The 19,882-nt window shown below is 42.3% G+C and overlaps 1 protein-coding gene across 1 annotated transcript; it reads right to left on the bottom strand.

Moving 5' to 3' along the window:
• Nucleotides 1-10,389: 10,389 nt before the first annotated feature.
• LOC123131550 (protein TsetseEP) lies at nucleotides 10,390-11,598 on the bottom strand. The gene has a single exon (XM_044551193.1). The coding sequence runs from the start codon at nucleotides 11,561-11,563 to the stop codon at nucleotides 10,664-10,666; it is 900 nt and encodes a 299-aa protein (XP_044407128.1). The 5' UTR covers nucleotides 11,564-11,598; the 3' UTR covers nucleotides 10,390-10,663.
• Nucleotides 11,599-19,882: the final 8,284 nt, after the last annotated feature.

Raw genomic sequence — 19,882 nt, 5'->3', positions numbered from 1 at the left:
GGCTGTGATTTGGGTTTGTTGTCATTGAAATTGCACAACTATAGAAACTGGATTCTTTTTTATTATTATAGTGAGCACAAGGAATCATGTTACTAGTTGAATTCATAGAAAAAGACTCCATTCAGACTCTGTCCTGCTCCATGAAAATATCCTATCAGATAGACGCAGAGCGGTACATATACAGACTCAGGTTTCTTGAAATCTAATGCAACCAAGTCTTGTACAATGGTCACATGTTATGTGACCTGAACCAATTATGGGTTTGCACTTGATAATTCCCGCACGAACCACATGTAAACATGGTTCGAAGGCTTGAATAACAATGTAAAATTGATGTCAAGTTTTCCCGACTTGATTCCTGTCTAGGTTGGAGTCATCAGTCTACTTGAAGCACTCGTTTTTCTCATCTACGTTGGAGGACTGATTGGAGCATGAATTAGTTGAGGAGATAGAAACCCATTTTTGGCGAGGGAGAGGACAGAAACCCATGACACAACAAGGTTTTCATGATCATCATTGGCTAACTTCAAAGTTCCAACAGAGTGCCAACTACCAAGTGAGTAGCAGTACAAGGCACTGTTCAGCTGAATCAATCTTTACAACATTAACCTATCATTCACTGGCGTTTCATACCCAGAATTGACTCTTATAACAGTACAGAAGCAAACCCCTACTTCGAGTCAGTGTTGCTCTGTACTTTTTTTAACGGAGGTTATAACTACGGCCTCTTTATTTATTATTCAGCGGCCATCTTTATTTATTATTCCACCAAAGTCTAACAAAAACATACATCAAGCTACTCGAAGACATCACTCACACCTACAAAACTCGAAAATGTAGAGTGCTCTCACACTCCTCATATCTAAACCGGTATCGTCGCTGATCCATCCACATAACGTGTCGGAACGAACAGCCAGTGCAGCAGACCTAAAGCGCACACCACATGCACATGTTTTAGACGCCGCCATCATCTGCAGACCGCTGACCCATCTTCAGGAGAGAGATCCACATCATCCTTGCCAGTCCGTCCATCCAGTCCCTCCCTCCTCTCGGCCTCCCTATTATCCCTCCTCACCCTCTGCTGCTGATCTGTGGCGGCCTCTCCAATAGCTCTGTGGCCTTCTTTCGCTGCCGCACCGGCCCGAGCGTTGTCGCTTGCAAGCCGTCCGGAGGCCACAATGGCGCTCTCCCGTCGGGACTTTGCCACATTCCAGCATATCAGTTGCTCTGTCATGGGGATCTGTCCTGCTCCTAGCCGTGTCTCCCGCGATGGTGGTAGACCTGACTTGTACTACAATGTTCTTTGGTCGCACGGCTGGCCACGGCGGTTTGCTCCGTTCCTTTGTATCTATGTTGCAGCTTCAATTGTGTTATGCATGTCATGGATGTATTATAATTCTGGGATGCATGTAATTGTATTGCTATGAATCTTAAAATTGCTAGGTGTTCCATGAACCAATGAATATGCTAGAAAATATTACTCTGTCATATATATGTTAGAAAATGTTCTCGTCGGGCCGGGTTTCTCTGCCCTAGAGAACATATTCTACATGTTATATGCGACAATGTAGTGATGAATATTTCACCGGAAATAGTGTAAATGCAACCAACTCCCCCATTAGGAGACAGAGTGGAATATTGTTTGACGATAGACTTGGTTTATGCATATTCGACGCACGTTTGAATTTTTTCTCCCGAGCCACAAGAAAGCTCCTCGCGCGACCGCGTCCGTCCCTCATGGGCGGCCGGCCGCGCTGTCCATCCCTCCTTCCCAGCGCTCTCCCCCACCCTCTCTCTCCCCACCGTTGCCGGGGTGCATCCCCGGGCTCGGCTCGGGCGGCGCCGGCGGTGCGGCCCACGGCTTTCCCCCCTGCGGCAGATCCTGTGCGGGGCGGCGCTGCTTAAGGAGGTGCTCTCAGGTGGCGATGGTTCGGCGCTGCGGTGGGCTGGTTCGCCGCTGACTTCGGTGGTCAGAGGCGGAGGAGCTCCGCGGCGGCGCGGGCTGGTGGCGCCCGTTCGGCCCAGATCTGGGCCGAGGCGGGCCGGCAGCTCCGATTTGTGGTGTATCTTCCTGGAAGCGGCGGTGGGGTGTCTGGATCCTGGGTGGTGGCGGCATCGTTGCCGGATTGTGCAGCGTGGCGGTGGAGTCTTTGCGGGATCGATCTGAGCCCGGCTAGGCCCGGGTGGCCTGGTTTGCCTCCCGCCTCGGCGTCCGGCTGGCTACCGCGATGGCGTTGGAGGAACTGGCCTCTGGCGCGGCGTCGGTGGAGGTTGTCCCCTCCCGCTTGGCTGCGGTGCTGCCACCCCCGGCTCCATGCGTTCTCATTTTCCGTCCTCTAGGCCTCGCGGTGGTGGCCTTAGTGAGACGGCGTGGGTGGCCTCAAGACCGCGGTGGCGAAGGAGGGTGGGTGGCGTGTTGGGTGGAAGACTCCGGAGCGATTGGGTAGTGTGCACAAGTGTTAGAATCCTAAAAGGTAAATAGTTTCTTAAGATCTGAAGCAAGTGTTGGAAGATTCTGCTGCCTCTAGATACACAACAAATGTCCACATGTTGCTTCTTGGAGAAGCCGAGAGAGCCTTGAGCGGAGTGTTTAACCTTATGTATGATATTCTTAACTACCATTTGTATTAAATGAACCAATAAACATTTTATGTTAATTGTCTTGACAAATTTTGCTGTGTGCAGACTTACATATTAGTGGCACTACACAAAAAAAGATGGCTAAGGGGTTTATGAAGTAGGATAGAGATTGGTGAGAAAATATGTGCCCTCTCTCTCGTTTGTAAAGAGGTTCAAATGTTATGTGTGTAGCTTTTGCTAGTATTCTCGAATCGTTGGCCGTGAATTGTCAATTGTGTAAATGTACATGTGAATTGTCTTATGAAAAACAATGTGCAACTGAGTGATTATGCCTGTGTATTGTGTTCATGTCTTTCTGTAAATTTCGTTTGCATTGCTGGTAACATACTGAAATGAAGTGCATGCATGCAATGGTGAAATGAATCGGTACGATCGACTGGCTGGCGGTCCAAACTAGTACACTATCACTGACCGGTTAGATTGCGGGTCTATGATGAGCAAGTCATCACAAACCCTGATCCACTGACAGACCAGCAACTAGTTAGTGATGATGAAATTTGGCCGGTAAGTGTTATTCGGATTTGTAGTAGTGAGATTCTACCCCCCCCTCTCCCTTGCTACCCCCCCCCCCCCCCCCCCCCCCCTTGTAGAAACTCGGGTTTCTGCCCCTTTATGATATATGAGAAAACTGAACGATTCAGGTGAAACTAGTCATGATAATAATTAGCAATTCTAGTATTTTAACACACATATCCCAATCACTATAGTTTTTTCAAACGACTATTTTAACAACGCATCTACGATTCATAGTAAAATGTGACATTGTATACTGTAAAATTTCTACAATCTACAAGGTCAAATTTATTGTAAATGTGACCACAACACCAGATACACTAGAAATAAAGTAAAACCCTAAAAGTCCCATGCTAGCTAGACTACTCTTGGTTGGCTAGAAATTAGGAGGGAGTACCCAGATGCCAGTTTGAGCACGAGCTGCTACATAAGATCCCGCTGATTTGATCCTCTGTGTGACATTGTCGCTACTTTCATCTTGCATAGGATATACACGGTTACCATTGCCATCAAAACTTGCCAAGTATGTCATATCATCAGCGTAGATGTGGTTTCTCTGCACCCTGTCGCGCCCAACCACCGGCACGTCAACCGCCCTGGACATTTTCCCCAAAAATAAGGCGGAGTCACCCAAGGTCCTTACTTCCTCCCACTTACGAGCATACTTTGTCATCGAGTCATCATCCAACACATAAACCTTGAAGAAAGGCTCAGGGCCGGTGTGGTATGATGGGAATTTCCCCAGTACCATCGCTAGCTTCCCTTGCAGCTCAACAATGTGAGTCGACCATGTGAAAGGTTCACTAACAATCTTGATATGCAACTCGGCGTCAATGGCGAGCAGAGGCCTGCCATATTTGTTCGCGCCTATGTTGAATTTGATCAGGTCATTGGAGAATATTATATTAATGTCAATTTAATATTATACTATGTGTCGTCAATTTAAAAGGCTCCTGCCGTCATGCCTTTGAGTATTATATTAATGTCAAATTGTTTAAATGCTAGTAATTAGTTAACTTAGAAGCAAACTGTTTATTGATAAAATGCTATAGTATAATTAAGGGAGTTTTTTTTTTGAAAAATAATAATGTTAGATATATGCTGATGCAACAAGGGCATGATTTTATTTGTTAGCAATACTAATAAAAAAGTTCATAGAAAATAATTTTATACTCCCGAGGGTTATACACATAGTTTAATTTGTTAATTGTTAAAAAGTTAGCTATACAACTAGCTATATATTTGTAAATACTAATTAGTAGTGTAAAAAAGCAGGAACGAGCACCCGCCTATGATACCTTGATTTACCAACACAAAACGTGCATCTTGTGTGTATGATTGTGAAATGCACGTTGTGTGTGGAGTTTGACATCTAATTTTTAACCCGCTGTTGGTCTTTCATATAGAGGAATGTCTCGCTGTGCTTCCACGAGTCCCTGTAGTTCGCTACGGCTCAGAAACACAGTGTTCGGACGTCAGATACACTAAAGTTGCACTATGACAACCATTGTACAATCCAGCCCGCCTCAGTTATATTAATAAAAATATCGATCCGAGAACTTTATCATGTATCTGGTTGCGACAGACGCATATACGTTCGAGAAAAAGGAGATAAATGGTCCTGCGAAGGTAAGGTGGCAGCTATCGGTGTTCTAGTACACAAGACAACCGAACGCTACACACAGTACTACAAGTCAGTAATAAATAGAGTCTGGCGACTACTAGGCTGGCATGACAGTGCTGTCGAGCGACTCGCCGATGTGTATGGCAATGTGGAAAATGCATCCCATTACTTCTCATCTCCGCTCCTCTTTGCTCGGTTTGTCCAAGAAGCGGAACACACCACTCATGTCGGCCTACATGGCATAACATGCTCGTGGAGAAACTATGTAAATATATAGCACGCGTATATTTTTTCAAGGGGGGGGGGGGGGGGGGGGGGCACCCAACATAAGGAACAAATCATTCATATTAGTGATCGGTCTCGTTGTCATTAGAAGACGATGAAAATTGAGTAAACACAAAAGTAAAGTAGCCGGTCTCATTATCATTAGAAGACGATGGCAACTACTGCATGCACCCATACATTCTTGGATCGCTATATTTGGCTTATTCGGTCACAAACCGACGACTTTGCAGCTGCTACATAAACAACGCTACTCTGGATCTTAGGGAAAAATGTTTGGAGACGGATATTGATAAAGGAAACCGAGGAGAGTTGGTGATGTGAGTCTACTCCATCGTGCATGCTACCTACATGGACAAGCACATCCGACCTGGCACAGCCTCGAGTTTCATTATCCCCTCTTGATCCCTCTGATGTTTCCTCTTTCTCTTCATCATCATCTTCACATCCCTCAATGTGCACGTTTTTGTGCCTCGATTTGATTGGTTCAACTACTTGCTGGCTATCCTCAGAGTGGTCAATTTTTTTGGTGTTCGCGAGGAGTCACCAGTACAAGCATGGTACTGATATGTCATACATGACCGTGGCATTTGTACTTGTAGTTTCCTTTCATTTTTCATTTTCCTTTTTAAACGCATACTGTACTTTCTTTACTACACGATAATTAATATACACTGCACATTTTTGTAGTATACGTCAAACAAATTTTTTAATTGTATGAAAACATATTTTATATTCACACTATTTTAAAAAAATATAGTGAATATTTCTAAATACATCTATAATTTTTTAATACACAATGGACAATTTTTTCATGTACACATAACACTTTTTAGTATATGAGGAACATTTGAAATATACGGCGAACATTTTCTATATACCCACTAATATTTTTATAAATGCTGAACATTTTAAAAGTACACGTTCATTTTTGTGTTTTCACAAACCATAGAAAACCAAGAAACTGAAGTAAAATGAATAAACGAAAAAAAACAGTACCGGACAGCTCCGTCGCTGCAAAAATAGGTCTGCACGTCTTAGTGGGCCTACCCATTCAGAGTCACCTATGCGTATCCTCAACTTTTTCGACAACGGGTGCCTTTTATTTACTTATAATGTTGCATCGAGGGATACAATCATAACAAGCACACACCCAAACTATGTATAACTAGCATACACACTGCGAACACACATAAAAAATCACACTGGCAAATAACAAAGTCAAATAAGACAAGAACTATGGCTAGACACATACAGAAAACGAAGGAAAGAAGAAGAAATCCCGAGGCGACCAAAAGAGCATACGTGAGTGATCATATGTGCCAACCATCTGAACTACTGCGTCAACTAGGAGGTCTCGCTTCTAAGGCCATCAATAATATTAACGATGGTTCCATATAAAAAAAGAATATTAACGGTGGTAGCAGGTGCGAGATCTTAAATTATCATTTTTTAAGGCCGCTCCATCGTTTTTGTTCTGCACAAGTGGCTCCCCTAGCCGTAACCCCACCCACTGGTTATGTAGTTCTTTAAGAGAAAATCGATGACACATGCAAGCAACAATTTTGTATCTTCTGTCATTTGTTTATACTATGCCATCACGAGGAGATTGCACTTAAAAAGACAAATTGCATATAGGATAGTTAAAAAAGGGTTGTTTTCTGTCGTGGAAAGGTTGATTCTAGTATGAGTATTCTCTTGGTATCCGTTCCTTCATGGAGAAGAGAAGGTGATTTTCTCTCGCCGCCCCGTCAATTGAAATTATACATGTTCAATGATGACATGAAGGTTAATTTCACACCACTCATTCATTGTGCTTGCCTTGAGTTCCCTTCAAGGATATACCGTGGCATTCCCGCCTCAAAGAGCTTTTTCAAACCCCTTTCTCAAGATGCACAACTCAGTCATTGTTATCTTGTGTAGACGGGTTCATCCAACAGGGTATAAGATAACACGATGGACTGAACTGAAGAGAAAAGAAAAAAAAAATCATCTACTAAGCCTTAAGCATTAAACAAGCTTGGAGTGTTGGTCAGCGTGCGACATCATTCAAGAATTTTGTGGACCTACGCTGACCCAATGAACTTGTGCCCTATCCCTTGAAGAAATATCTCATCAATTATGAATAAAAATGTTTGAAGCATAGAAGTACTCATGTTTTGACAACAATACGACCCATTGTCATAAACTCATAATATCCCCAATTTTTACTCATGAAAATCATGTTTGCATCCCTTTTTGACTCGTTACATTGCAATTGTGTCCCAATTAGATAACAATAACACTAATGATTGAGCTTGCCATTGGTATTCAGTTATGTGTACACACACATCACCTTATGGGTATTTCACACGAGAAGAAAATTAGAGGCGATTTATTTGCAACTAACAGGCGCTTGCCGCCTCCCATTGGCTCGCTGCTTGCCAACAAGCATTCGATTCCATTCAACTGAATTTAAGAAAAATGGTCAGCATGTTGGCGCTGTACTGTGTTGGGTTCGTTGATTGCATCCATATATATAAGCAGTCCATTCCATTCAACTCAATTCATCAACTGCATCCATAATAAATATCAAAAATTCCCCATGGCACACAACGTGATTTGCTTGCTTCTTGATCGGATTATCAAACACCGGAGGGGTGTCTTCCTGTGTGAGGGTGGCCGAAACAAACTCGGCAATTGCAGACGCTCTGAACTCGCCATCTGCAATACACACAGTACATTGTTAGCCAATTTAACAGTCAAACCAACTCGGTACATAGAAATGGAAAGGAGAAGCTAAAACAAGTTTACCATATACTGTTAACTTCGCCTCTTTTTTCTTGAGCAGGACTAGTGATGGGCGCTTTGCTTGCGGGTCAACATGGAAAAGCTTGGCTATATCAGGACTGGTAGTCTGGTAGATGTTGACAGCCCGGTACAAGCTGTTGAAATCTTCCAGCCTTGAGGCAGCAGCAAGCTCTTCGGTGTGAGCACCCTATAGCATTTGTTGATAAGAGTAATCAATTTTGGGCCACATGTGCGGTGCAATTGCAGCAATTCGGTTGGATGGTAGACTTTGCTGGGATTGGAACGTACCGAAAGGGAGTCGAGGAAAGCTAGCACGGCTACTTTGCCGCCGGTGATGATCTTCTCGGCCTCGTCGATGGTGGTGACGTTCTGCACCTCAGGGCCCAGCCTCTGGGATATCCAAGTGACCATGGCGTCCCTGCAGCAGTGGAAAATTCGCCACCATGAGGGATGAAATATAAGACCGTTTAGATCACCAAAGTAATCTAAACCACGAACAAAAAATAAGAACAAAAAATTTGAATGGAACATTTCCTGAAATTCACAAACATTTCTTAAAAACATGAATCTTTCTAAACCACGAACATTTTTTAAGTTGTCAACAAGAACATGTTTTGAAGATTCAGAAGAGTTGTAGTAATTTTTTTCTTTAATGCAAACATTATTTTCAATTTTTGAACATATTGTGAAAACAACAATATTTTTAGAATTTGGAATATTTTCAAAATGCATTTTTCTAAATATTGTTTTTTAAATACAGTTATTTTTTAACAAATGGCAATATTTTTTAAATTTTGAAATACATTTGGCAGAACTAAAAAAATTCCAAACATTTTTAGAATAGGAACACATTTATGTAATTCGTATATTTTTATGAATTCTTGAATAAAAATGAAATTGCGATATTTTCCGAAAATTTTGAATTTCAGAAAATACGTAGAAAATAGACTTAGAATGTGAAAAGTAAAAAATAAATACGAAACAAAAAGAGAACTAAGCAGAAAAATAAAAATGGAAACCGAACACAAGCATAAATCGGCCGCTGAGTTTTGGGCGCCTTGTGCGTACCTGAAACTATTTACCGCCTTGTGCGGGAAATAGGATTTTTTGTTGCTACATGGGCAGGAAAAAATGGGCTGAATTTACGGGGCCATAGTGCGCGCGGCCCATGTACGAAATTTTGCACAAATTGTTTTTCCTTTGCTAATAGACGAACATAGAAAGTTTAGTACCACCTCGGAAAGAAAAACAATAATTTTTTGGCGGTGAACGGATAAAAAAATCGGAGAAACGCACCTTGCTTTATTAGTAGGTATATATAGATATTGATATAGATATAGATTGCTCAAGGTGAAAAGCTAAGGCTATCCTCTTAAGAAAAAAAACGAAGTTATCTTCCTCGAAAGAAAAACAAAACTATGTTATATATCCTCCTCTCAATCAACAAAATCACCTCTCCTCGAGCAAGCCAACTCTGACTGCACCATGGGTAAACGTCAAGATCCCTCCGAACGATACACGAGAACCGTCTCGGCCACTGCCAAACAATTGGCCACAAGCTTCGACAACATAGCAGCTTGGATTTTGCCGATGAACTTTGCTGGGGAAAATTGTAAGCCTCGCACCGATCTAGTCCAGCGCAATCTCTGGAGAGCAGCGTCCACTGAAACCATCTTCATGGAGTCATCGTTTCCGCAGGCGCCCCTCCACACACAGCTTCATCTTCTTTGTTACAACAAGAAACAAGCATAGGCACACCCATTGGCACACCCGACTGTCAAATTCAGAAGGGCCAACCACGACCTAGCTCCGCTCGCCACCATTGTCGTCGCCACGAGTGCCAACACCAACTACTCGCATCATCAGCTGTGCACCATCCAACCGTGAGAATGTGCATATCCAACCCAGGAAAAGTGTGGAGGGGAACAAATCTTCAAGACGGCGCCCTAAGTGGGGAGCGATGCAGAAATAACAATGTTGTCCGACCCTGCAACAGGGACCTTAGGCTTTTACTGAAGACATCCCAAGGGTGACCAAGATGGAAGAGCTGCACGGCGACCCTCCAAGAAGGAATAACGACACTAGCAACCGCCACATCATCATTGATGGCATAATCCAGGCAAGCCTTTGCCCCGGAGGAACAAACGTGCACATACACCCCCACTAGACAAAATACTGCCTTACCTATAGACAAATCAGTTCTTTTTTGGGCGAGATAAGCCCAAAGTAATCTGTGCAAATATTCTCTGTAAATTCAAAATCTATGTGTATTATATGTAGTTAATCAACATTTTACCGCCCAAATTAGAATCCTAGCCACTTTATACCTCGAACTTTCATTAAATGTGTCTAGACTTACGTATTGAGTGCACCATGCATGCTGCCAAGCCAACCCGCGTTGAATCGCGCCATAAATTTCCTTAAGTTTAAATTTCCGCTAGGATTTACCTTGTAAATAAGTTTCCACCGTTCTTACTAGCACAAATTTAAAGCTTTGGGGTAAATCCTTTCTGCATAATCCCTGTAAAAAATGATAAAAGTAAAGGTACAAAGTAGAAATTTTAATATATATCATCACACAATCATAGTACAACCAGCACACACATACAATTATCATCCATACAAGCCAGAAAAGTAAGTCAGAACAATCACAAGATTTACATGGGCATCATACCCTAATCTTGATTGATCTTGACATTATATAGCACAGAATGACTTGATGGTGGTGGGTTACAACACACCACTTATTTAATCCAGCAGGCAATATAAGTCACGAGTATACTATATCTGGCGCGGTTGATGTACTCGAACATCTCATCCCAGCGGCTCCTCTTGGATGTGTGCTTCCACATTTTCCTTTTCCGCTTGTGTCCCAAGTGGTGGTTTTGGTTGTGCATTCGGGTCCGGCAGTCCAGGCAGTGGTTGTGGGTTTGGGTCTGGTAATGGTTGTGGGTTTGGATCAGGCTGCGGTCCTGGTAATGGCTGAGGGTTTGGGTTTGGTTGTGGGTCCGGCAATGGTTTTGGGTTTGGGTCTGGTAATGGTTGTGGGTTTGGATCAGGCTGAGGTCCTGGTAATGGTTGAGGGTTTGGGTTTGGCTGTGGGTTCGGCAATGGTTTCGGGTTTGGGTCTGGAAATGGTTGTGGGTTTGGATCAGGCTGCGGTCCTGGTAATGGCTGAGGGTTTGGGTTTGGTTGTGGGTCCGGCAATGGTTTTGTGTTTGGGTCTGGTAATGGTTGTGGATTTGGATCAGGCTGCGGTCCTGGTAATGGACGAGGGTTTGGGTTTGGCCGTGGGTCTGGTAGTAGCTGCGGGTTTGGGTTTGGCCATGGGTTCATCAACCGTTGCAGGTTTTGGCCTGGCAATGGTTGTGGATTTGGGTCAGGGTGTGGTCCTGGTAATGGTTGAGCATTTGGATCAGGTTGTGGCTCAGGCAGTGGTTGTGGGTTTGGATTAGGTTTAGGATCGGGTAGTGGTTGCGGGTTTGGGTCTGGTCGTGGTCCTGGCAGTGGTTGTGGGTCTGGCAATGGTTGAGGATTTGGATTTGGTTGTTTTCCTGGTAGTGGTTCTGGATTTGGGTTAGCCCGTGGGCCGTATAGAGGGTCTCTAGTGATCAAGGTGTGCCTCCCTGCAGCAAGAGCAAACGCTGGAAGAAGCATAAGCAGCAGCGGTGCTACGAGAAGAGAGGACGAGGAGGGGCGCTTCCTCATCGTCATGGCTAGGCTTGTGTTGCTACGTACTTGCAAGTGTGTGCGCCTCCATCTTCATATTTATAGGCGAATTCAGCCAATTAAGGCTGGACAAGCATGTACGCTGTTTACTCCAACTCTGATTGGGCTTGTTAGCTTTGCCTTTTGGAGATGCAGGGCTGCATGCCTCCCCTTATAGTGCTCCAATAGGAGGCCAATCACAACAAAAAGTTATCTAGGGAAGTTGGAGTGGTGTTGGTCCGGATAGATGTGGCATTTTTTAGTTGATCGTGGGAGAGCAACATGCAGAAGCATACAGTCGCCCGAGTTGTGAACAACATGATCACTTTCAATAATTCTGTTGAACATATAGCAGCGTAGTAGATGGCTTTGAGCATGGGAATTTTAAATTGTCCTAAAAATATTATTTATTTTATGTTAATTTATAAAATTATGAAAACATATACATGTTATGTACGCATTTGAATAGTTTAATTAAGCCATATGATGATTTGTAGGCTACACACAAAAAATAAATTTCCAGCCCAAATGCAGTAGAAATTAGCCTATTTTAAATTTTGTATTTGTGGTTTTTTCCCTTTGTGTAGACTACATATGAAATTGTTGAAATTTTTGTTTTGTATTAACACACCACACCTTTTTCTTGAGGAAAATTTGAGGTGTAAGAATAAAGTTCTTGATAAAAAAATGAAGAAGCCTGTAGGATGTTTTATTGTACACAATCATCGGATTCTAAACTTGAGGTTTGCATGTATGGGTTTATTTTCTATGGAATCTAGTGTAAATGAGTCCTATGATATATTATTTTCTTCTATGAATTGTTATTCTACGACTCAAACAACACATACAGGAAAATTTTCTAAGGATTAGTCTCCTCCAAAATTTCATTAAAACCCCTTTGAATCCAAGAAGCCTAGCACCAAAGCTTTTTTGACAATATCGGAAAGTGACCAAAGCTAGTAGCTTTCCTATCGGACAGTGATGCACTTTAAGTACGCGGTTTCTAATAATCACGATCAGTGCACGCCGTGCACAGGGCACTCATTTCGGTTGTAGCCGTAACTTTCACATTTCATACACCAATCACGACCAGTTGCTTGTTGGTATACATGCAATGTTCTAGAAGAAAAAAAAGACCAGTCCTATGTACATATGCATGCTTGCATCTAGTTGGGCAGTAGGATGACTTTATACCTAACCTACGGATTGAATCGTATGTATAGATGAAAATAAAAGACATCCATAGAGTACCAAGTTAAAGACGATATGACCTCACAACTAGATTGGGTTGGGTGAGTGGAGTGCCACTTTAATCCTTGTCTGCAGCACGCGTGATAATATTTCTTCAGAGGCGCTGAAGTGGGGAACATGACTGATAGAACAAACAACAAGTGAGATATTTTGAGCTTCACTAGGTTGGAGGCCTGGTGTGCTCAGAATTTATCAGGGTGTTCTTCAGGTTGCAGCACTGCTACCAAGGCATTTCTCCATGTAGAAGGAATAGAGGGGAAATTGGTGGAATTGTTGATGTATTGCTTGAGCCTCGTGTGCATATATATGGGAGCACATGATCTTCTTTGAGTACGTGATAAGCTAGAATAACAATGGGTTTGCCCTTTGTGCTGATGTCGAGGTAGCCAAGAGCGTAGGATGGTGTAGCTATGTGAGGGGCGCCGTGGTCGATGTCGAGTCGGGGTGGCCGGTATTGAGGAAGTTGCCGTAGACGATACTTGAGTCCCTTGAGAGACATCAGAGTATGACTTTATAAGAACCGTTTCCGACGACGACGACTTTGAAAAAAAATTTGAATTGTTTTCTTTACTTATAGGTGGCATGGTGGGTTATTTACGACAGTTTTGGGGGCGATTTCAATGACGGACGACAAGAAGTAGTCTGTGCTTTATTATTAGGGAAAAGATATATCAATATCCACAATACAAAATTTATATCATTTGATCTATCATGAGAAGTAGTTTCATATTTTATGTATTAGGTATTGCAAATGTTGTTATTTTATTCCATAATTTTGGTCAAACATTGAAATGGTTGACTTGCATGGATAGCAATACACCTTATATTCTAGAACGGTGGGAGTAAAACAATGTGTATATGCTGTTAATTAGGACGGTTCGTGGTAAATACATGATTTGCTAGACACATTCATATATTTACAAAAAAAAAGATGCAAAAAAAATTTAGACCATTAGTTCAACTGAAAATGGAAAGTGGAAATTTAGCTGGCACATGTTGGAGCAGCGATCCAGGCGGAATCTTCTCCGGTCACTGGCGACGGGCTCGTGTGTTTCGGCATCAGCGATCCAGGCGGAAGAAGAGCGGCGGCAGTGATGCAGAGCTAATCCAGCTCTCGAAGTACAATATGTCCTCATCCAGAACGGTGCAAGGGTGCATGTAGCTATATGCATGTGCATGGATGACGCAACGTAGGCAGGCAGGTGCACCGCGCGGGGTGCCTTGGCCACGCGCACAGTGGCACGCTGATGCAAGCGTGAAGCCGGTGTGCAGGAACCGATCTGGATGGAGGAGAGTTGTGGACAGGGGTGGGCATAAAAACCGACCAACCAAATGCTGAACCAATACAGAAACCGAAAAAACCAGTGAAATTTGGTTTTTACTTATGATAACCGAAATTAAATTGCTCGGTTCGGTATGAAACCTGTAACCGAAAGAAAAACCGAATAGCCGTCGCTCGAGGCTAGGCGCGCGTCTTGCCGCAGAACTACCGTGTACAGGCGGGAGCCCCTAGTCAGCGCCGATTAGGCAACTTGGTGCCTAGGTGCGTGTTGCCAACCACTATACCACAGAGGCTCTAGTGAATTATTAGGGCCCGATCTGTTCAAGAAGTACGTATAACCACGCTATTTACTAGGGGTGGAAACGGATCGGATGCGGATCGGATAGTGCTCTTACCACTTTCATTTTCATATTTTTAAAACGAATATGAATCCAAATACGGATATTATCGGATACTGATGCGGCTCGGATATTATTCGAATACGGATACATATTGGATATTTTCTTGATTCGGAACAGATACGAATAATATCAACATATTGCTTAAGTAAATTAGTCGATAGCTATGTGACCTAAAATAATCAACTTGTGACATACAATAAGTCAATGATAAATAGGTTTATGTATAAATACTATTGTAATGCATAATAATTTATCAGTTTAATCATATAAAGAGTAAAATTCGACCACTTATTTGGCTTTTATGTTGGATAATTGGAATATTGGGCCTAGAATTTTAAAAATTACCTCCCATAATCTTATTCGGATACGGATATATCCACTTCCATATCCATATTTGTGTCAAAATCTCCTACCATATTTTATTTTTTATTTGTTTAATAAATTCAGATACGGATAATTTCCATTTCCATTTTGGTTCGGATGCGGATGTTTCGGATATGAATAGGCATTTTCTCGAATACGAATATCGGATATTTCGGATTATCCGCTACCACTTTCCACCCCTACTATTTACTGCGTATATAAATTAGAAAAACACAATATTCAAACAAAAATGTGAAGAAAATCTGAAAGTTCATAGATGTAAAAACAAACCGCGAACTAAAAAAAGGATCATGAATTCAAAGAATTTTCATGAATTAGAAAAAAATCATCAATTTAAAAAACGTTCAAAAACTTTGAAAAAGTCTAGCAATTTTGAAAAATGAATATTTAGTTTTTCTAAAAGTGCATCAGTTCTGAAAAAAGTTCATCTATTTTGAATAAAAGTTCATCGATTTTGAATAAAAGTTCACCGTCGATTAAAAAATTGAAAAAAAGTTTGTGGATTTTGGAAAAAGAATTCATTGAACTCGAAAAGTTCAATCAATTTCAAAAAGTTCATAGGAAATGAAAAAAAGTTCAGCGAATTTGAAAAAAATTCGTCGAAATGGGAAAAAATTATCAAAATTAAGAAAAAGTTATTCCAATTTGAAAAAAGTTCAGCGAAATTTTACAAATTCACCGATTTTTAAAAAATCATCAAATTTTAAAAAAGTTCATCGAATTTGAAAAAAAGTATAGAAATTGATAGAAAAATTTCATAAATTTAGAAAAAAGGTTCACAAATTTTAAAAAGCCGTGCATTAAACAAAAAAAAGAATGATAAAAAATAAAAAATAAATATAATAAACCGAACTGAATGACAACTAAAAAAAGAAAAACGAACTATCTTTGCACTAGCGCGGTGGTGACCTGGTAGTTACATCGTAGTGGTTGCAATGGAGGGGCTGCGGGTTCGAACTCTAGTGCCAGCATTTATTGACGTTTTCGAAAAACGGAGAAAATATTAGAATGGGTCAGCCCAGCGCGGGGCGCTCGTTTGCAAAATACACATTAATGGGTGCCTGCAGCGCCAAATAGGGTTCGCCCGTACAGACGGCGCAGTGTGAGCTAAGCCAACCTTTTGCGTTATAGGTATGGGCCTTTTACCAATTGCATGTCCCAAAGCCCCAAACGGAATAACTAATATCACTACTTCTGAGAGCCGGTGGTGTGCAGCGACTTTGTTTAGTCCCACATCGCGTAGGTACTCTCAAGGGACAACATGCTCAGTTATAGAAGAGGGTGGGGCTGCACAGACGAGTTTGATCACAGCTAAGTTGTAAGCTTGTAAGCAACGAAGTATATATTCCATTTAAACTGAAAACCAAACCGAATTTGCGGTTAACCGAAATCTTGGTTAGCTGTTTTTGGATGTTAATTTTGTTTTCTAGGTTGTAAACCGAATTTGATGATTAACCGAACACTATAAACCAAAATTTTGGTTTCTACCGAATGCCCACCCCTAGTTGTGGAGGCCATGAGCCAATGTTGGAGTAGTGACGCGCGATGAGACAGACGACGGACGGGCAACTCAATTCGATCTTAGATCAAAGAACAAAAAAAGATCACCGACCAATTGATCGGCGAGAGAGAAAAAACCTGCTAGAATCGATTGTTTATTGCTTGAGTATCATGGGCGTGTATATATATAGAAGTACATGATCAATTCAGAGTACAAGACAAGTCAGAACAAATCCTAGTCCATCTCATATTTCCTAACTAATCACGATACTCAACACCGCCTCGTCGAAACCAGTTTGGAAAAGAAGCTTTATCGACAAACATCCAGGATATGTGTGGCATACTACTATCATCATGCTATAAATCCTCTAGGAGTAACAATCAGAGGTAGATGCGTTTGTGGAAGGAACAACTCATCAGCCCACCAGAGATATCTACAACTGGGATGGATTTTACATGTGAAATTTACTGAGTAACAGCCATGGCAGAAGGTGCATGGATTCTTTTTGGCTAATTTTGGATAATAAATAAATAAAGGGTGACATTCACAGGTATCCGCTAGGGCCACGATATCGTCTCCATCATGGCATGTGGTCCCAACAACAATTTGGCCCAGCACTAAATAATTTTATTTTGTACGCTTGGTGATTAGTACATTTCAAATATAATAGATTAACTGCAAGTCAAGACAATTGGTTATTCTTTGGTCATGTTATCTCTTGCATGCATTTCATTATGTCCCTTTTTAGAGGTCTATAGATGGCTTGCTGAAACATATCCATTTGACATCATCTATCCCTTTAGCCTTAGTGGGGACCATCTTCCTGTACGTGGTCATGATATCTTTTGGATGCAGCTTTATTTGCCTTTAAGCCTATAGATAAGATACTTCGTTCCTTATCCATTTGACATTATATATTGTTCCTTGGGCCTCGTCAGTTGTGGAATTCAAGGATGGACAAACGATCCGCCACTGCTTGTTTTATGGTGATGCTTGTGTTGTTAGGAAGCAGTATGACTGCAGGTATGTTCTAGCTTTTGTTCTTCTGAAGTAGGTTTCTTATGGAATTACTGGAAGTTTTCTTAAATACGATGTTGACGCACATTGTTTCTATGCCGTGGAGGAATAATACATGTTACCAATTATGCAATAGTTGGACACGGTATGTTATTACAATTGATGTCTCACTATTATGGTCTAACCCTTAATATATTTGAGATGCACAGAGAACTGTGAGATTAAGCGCGACAGGATGACATTTTGTATAAAGTCTGAATGTCTGTATCATTGCCAGCATCGTTGGTATTATAAAGTCACGCAGTCTTGGTGTGATGGTGTCTTCTTCGGCTTCTGCAACTGCAAGATTTGCATCGTCATATAGAACTTCAATGGATACTTACTATGTCAAGTGCACTTGAATCTTTGTTTTAACAATTGAGCACTATGTATCCAGGAGTAATAGAGTTATGTTTGGAAGCGATAATAATATGTCTAGTCTCATAAAAATCTGCTTAAAGGCAAAACTCATAGAGTTATTAATAAATATAGTAAATGCTAAGTGCACTTGAAGCTTTCATTTATACTGGAATCAGTGCTTAAAACCTAAATCCATGGACCATACATATAGATCGATTACATTAGTCTATGAGTAACTCTAATAGATTACTTAAAACCTCTAAGTTCTTTACAGAACTATTTTTTAACATATTTGAACCGATGCAGTAAATTTCCTACTACTTGTGCCTATTTATTTGCCTTAGTCTATGAGTAACTTTAAATGTAATAGTATCTTACGCTCAACTTCATTGCCGCCGACCTGGTGTGGCATTGAAGGCGCGACCCTCTATTTTGCACTAGTAGAAAAGGGGGCTTTCGTTCGGGCCTGGCTAGCCCTGTTGGGGAACGTAGTAATTTCAAAAAAATTCCTACGCACACGCAAGATCATGGTGATGCATAGCAACGAGAGGGGAGAGTGTTGTCTACGTACCCTCGTAGACCGAAGCGGAAGCGTTGACGCAACGTAGAGGAAGTAGTCGTACGTCTTCCTGGTCCAACCGATCCAAGCACCGTTACTCCGGCACCTCCGAGTTCTTGGCACACGTTCAGCTCGATGACGCTCCCCGGGCTCCGATCCAGCAAAGCTTCGGGGAGGAGTTCCGCCAGCACGACGGCGTGGTGACGATCTTGATGTTCAACAGTCGCAGGGCTTCGCCTAAGCACCGCTATAATATGACCCATGTGGAATATGGTGGAGGGGGGCACCGCACACGGCTAAGGAACGATCACGAAGATTAACTTGTGTGTTCTAGGGTGCCCTCTTGCCCCTGTATATTAAGTAGCCAAGGGGAGGGGGCGGCCGGCCAAGGAGGGCGCGCCAAGGGGGAGTCCTACTCCCACCGGGAGTAGGACTCCCTTCTTTCCTAGTTGGAGAAGGAGAAGTGGGAAAGAGGAGGAAGAGGGAAAGGAAAGGGGGGGGGGGGCGCCGCCCCCCTCTCCTTGTCCTATTCGGACTAGGGAGGGGAGGGGCGCGCAGCCACCTCTTGCCTCCTTTCCTCTTCTCCCTTAGGGCCCATGTAGGCCCAATAACCCCCGGGGGGGTTCCGGTACCCCCCCCCCCGGTACTCCGGTAAAATCTCGATTTCACCCGGAACGATTCCGATATCCAAATATAGGCTTCCAATATATCGATCTTTATGTCTCGACCATTTCGAGACTCCTCGTCATGTCCATGATCACATCCGGGACTCCGAACAACCTTCGGTACATCAAAATACATAAACCCATAATGAAACTATCATCGTAACGTTAAGCGTGCGGACCCTACGGTTCGAGAACAATGTAGACATGACCGAGACACGTCTCCGGTCAATAACCAATAGCGGAACCTGGATGCTCATATTGGTTCCTACATATCCTACGAAGATCTTTATCGGTCAGACCGCATAACAACATACGTTGTTCCCTTTGTCATCGGTATGTTACTTGCCCGAGATTCGATCGTCGGTATCTCAATACCTAGTTCAATCTCGTTACCGGCAAGTCTCTTTACTCGTTCTGTAATACATCATCTCACAACTAACTCATTAGTTGCAATGCTTGCAAGGCTTATGTGATGTGCATTACCGAGAGGGCCCAGAGATACCTCTCCGACAATCGGAGTGACAAATCCTAATCTCGAAATACGCCAACCCAACATGTACCTTTGGAGACACCTGTAGAGCACCTTTATAATCACCCAGTTACGTTGACGTTTGGTAGCACACAAAGTGTTCCTCCGGCAAACGGGAGTTGCATAATCTCATAGTCATAGGAACATGTATAAGTCATGAAGAAAGCAATAGCAACATACTAAATGATCGGGTGCTAAGCTAATGGAATGGGTCATGTCAATCAGATCATTCACCTAATGATGTGATCCCGTTAATCAAATAACAACTCTTTGTCCATGGTTAGGAAACATAACCATCTTTGATTAACGAGCTAGTCAAGTAGAGGCATACTAGTGA

The sequence above is a fragment of the Triticum aestivum genome, chromosome 6A (assembly GCF_018294505.1).
Source record: "Triticum aestivum cultivar Chinese Spring chromosome 6A, IWGSC CS RefSeq v2.1, whole genome shotgun sequence".
NCBI classification, from domain to species: Eukaryota; Viridiplantae; Streptophyta; class Magnoliopsida; order Poales; family Poaceae; genus Triticum; species Triticum aestivum.
The sequence above is the reverse complement of the archived record's forward strand: the minus strand, read 5'-3'. Positions and strand labels throughout refer to the sequence as shown.

What these genes read in the sequence shown, in the direction of transcription:
- LOC123131550 (XM_044551193.1), bottom strand. Translation starts at nt 11,563, where the DNA reads ATGACGATGAGGAAGCGCCCCTCCTCGTCCTCTCTTCTCGTAGCACCG.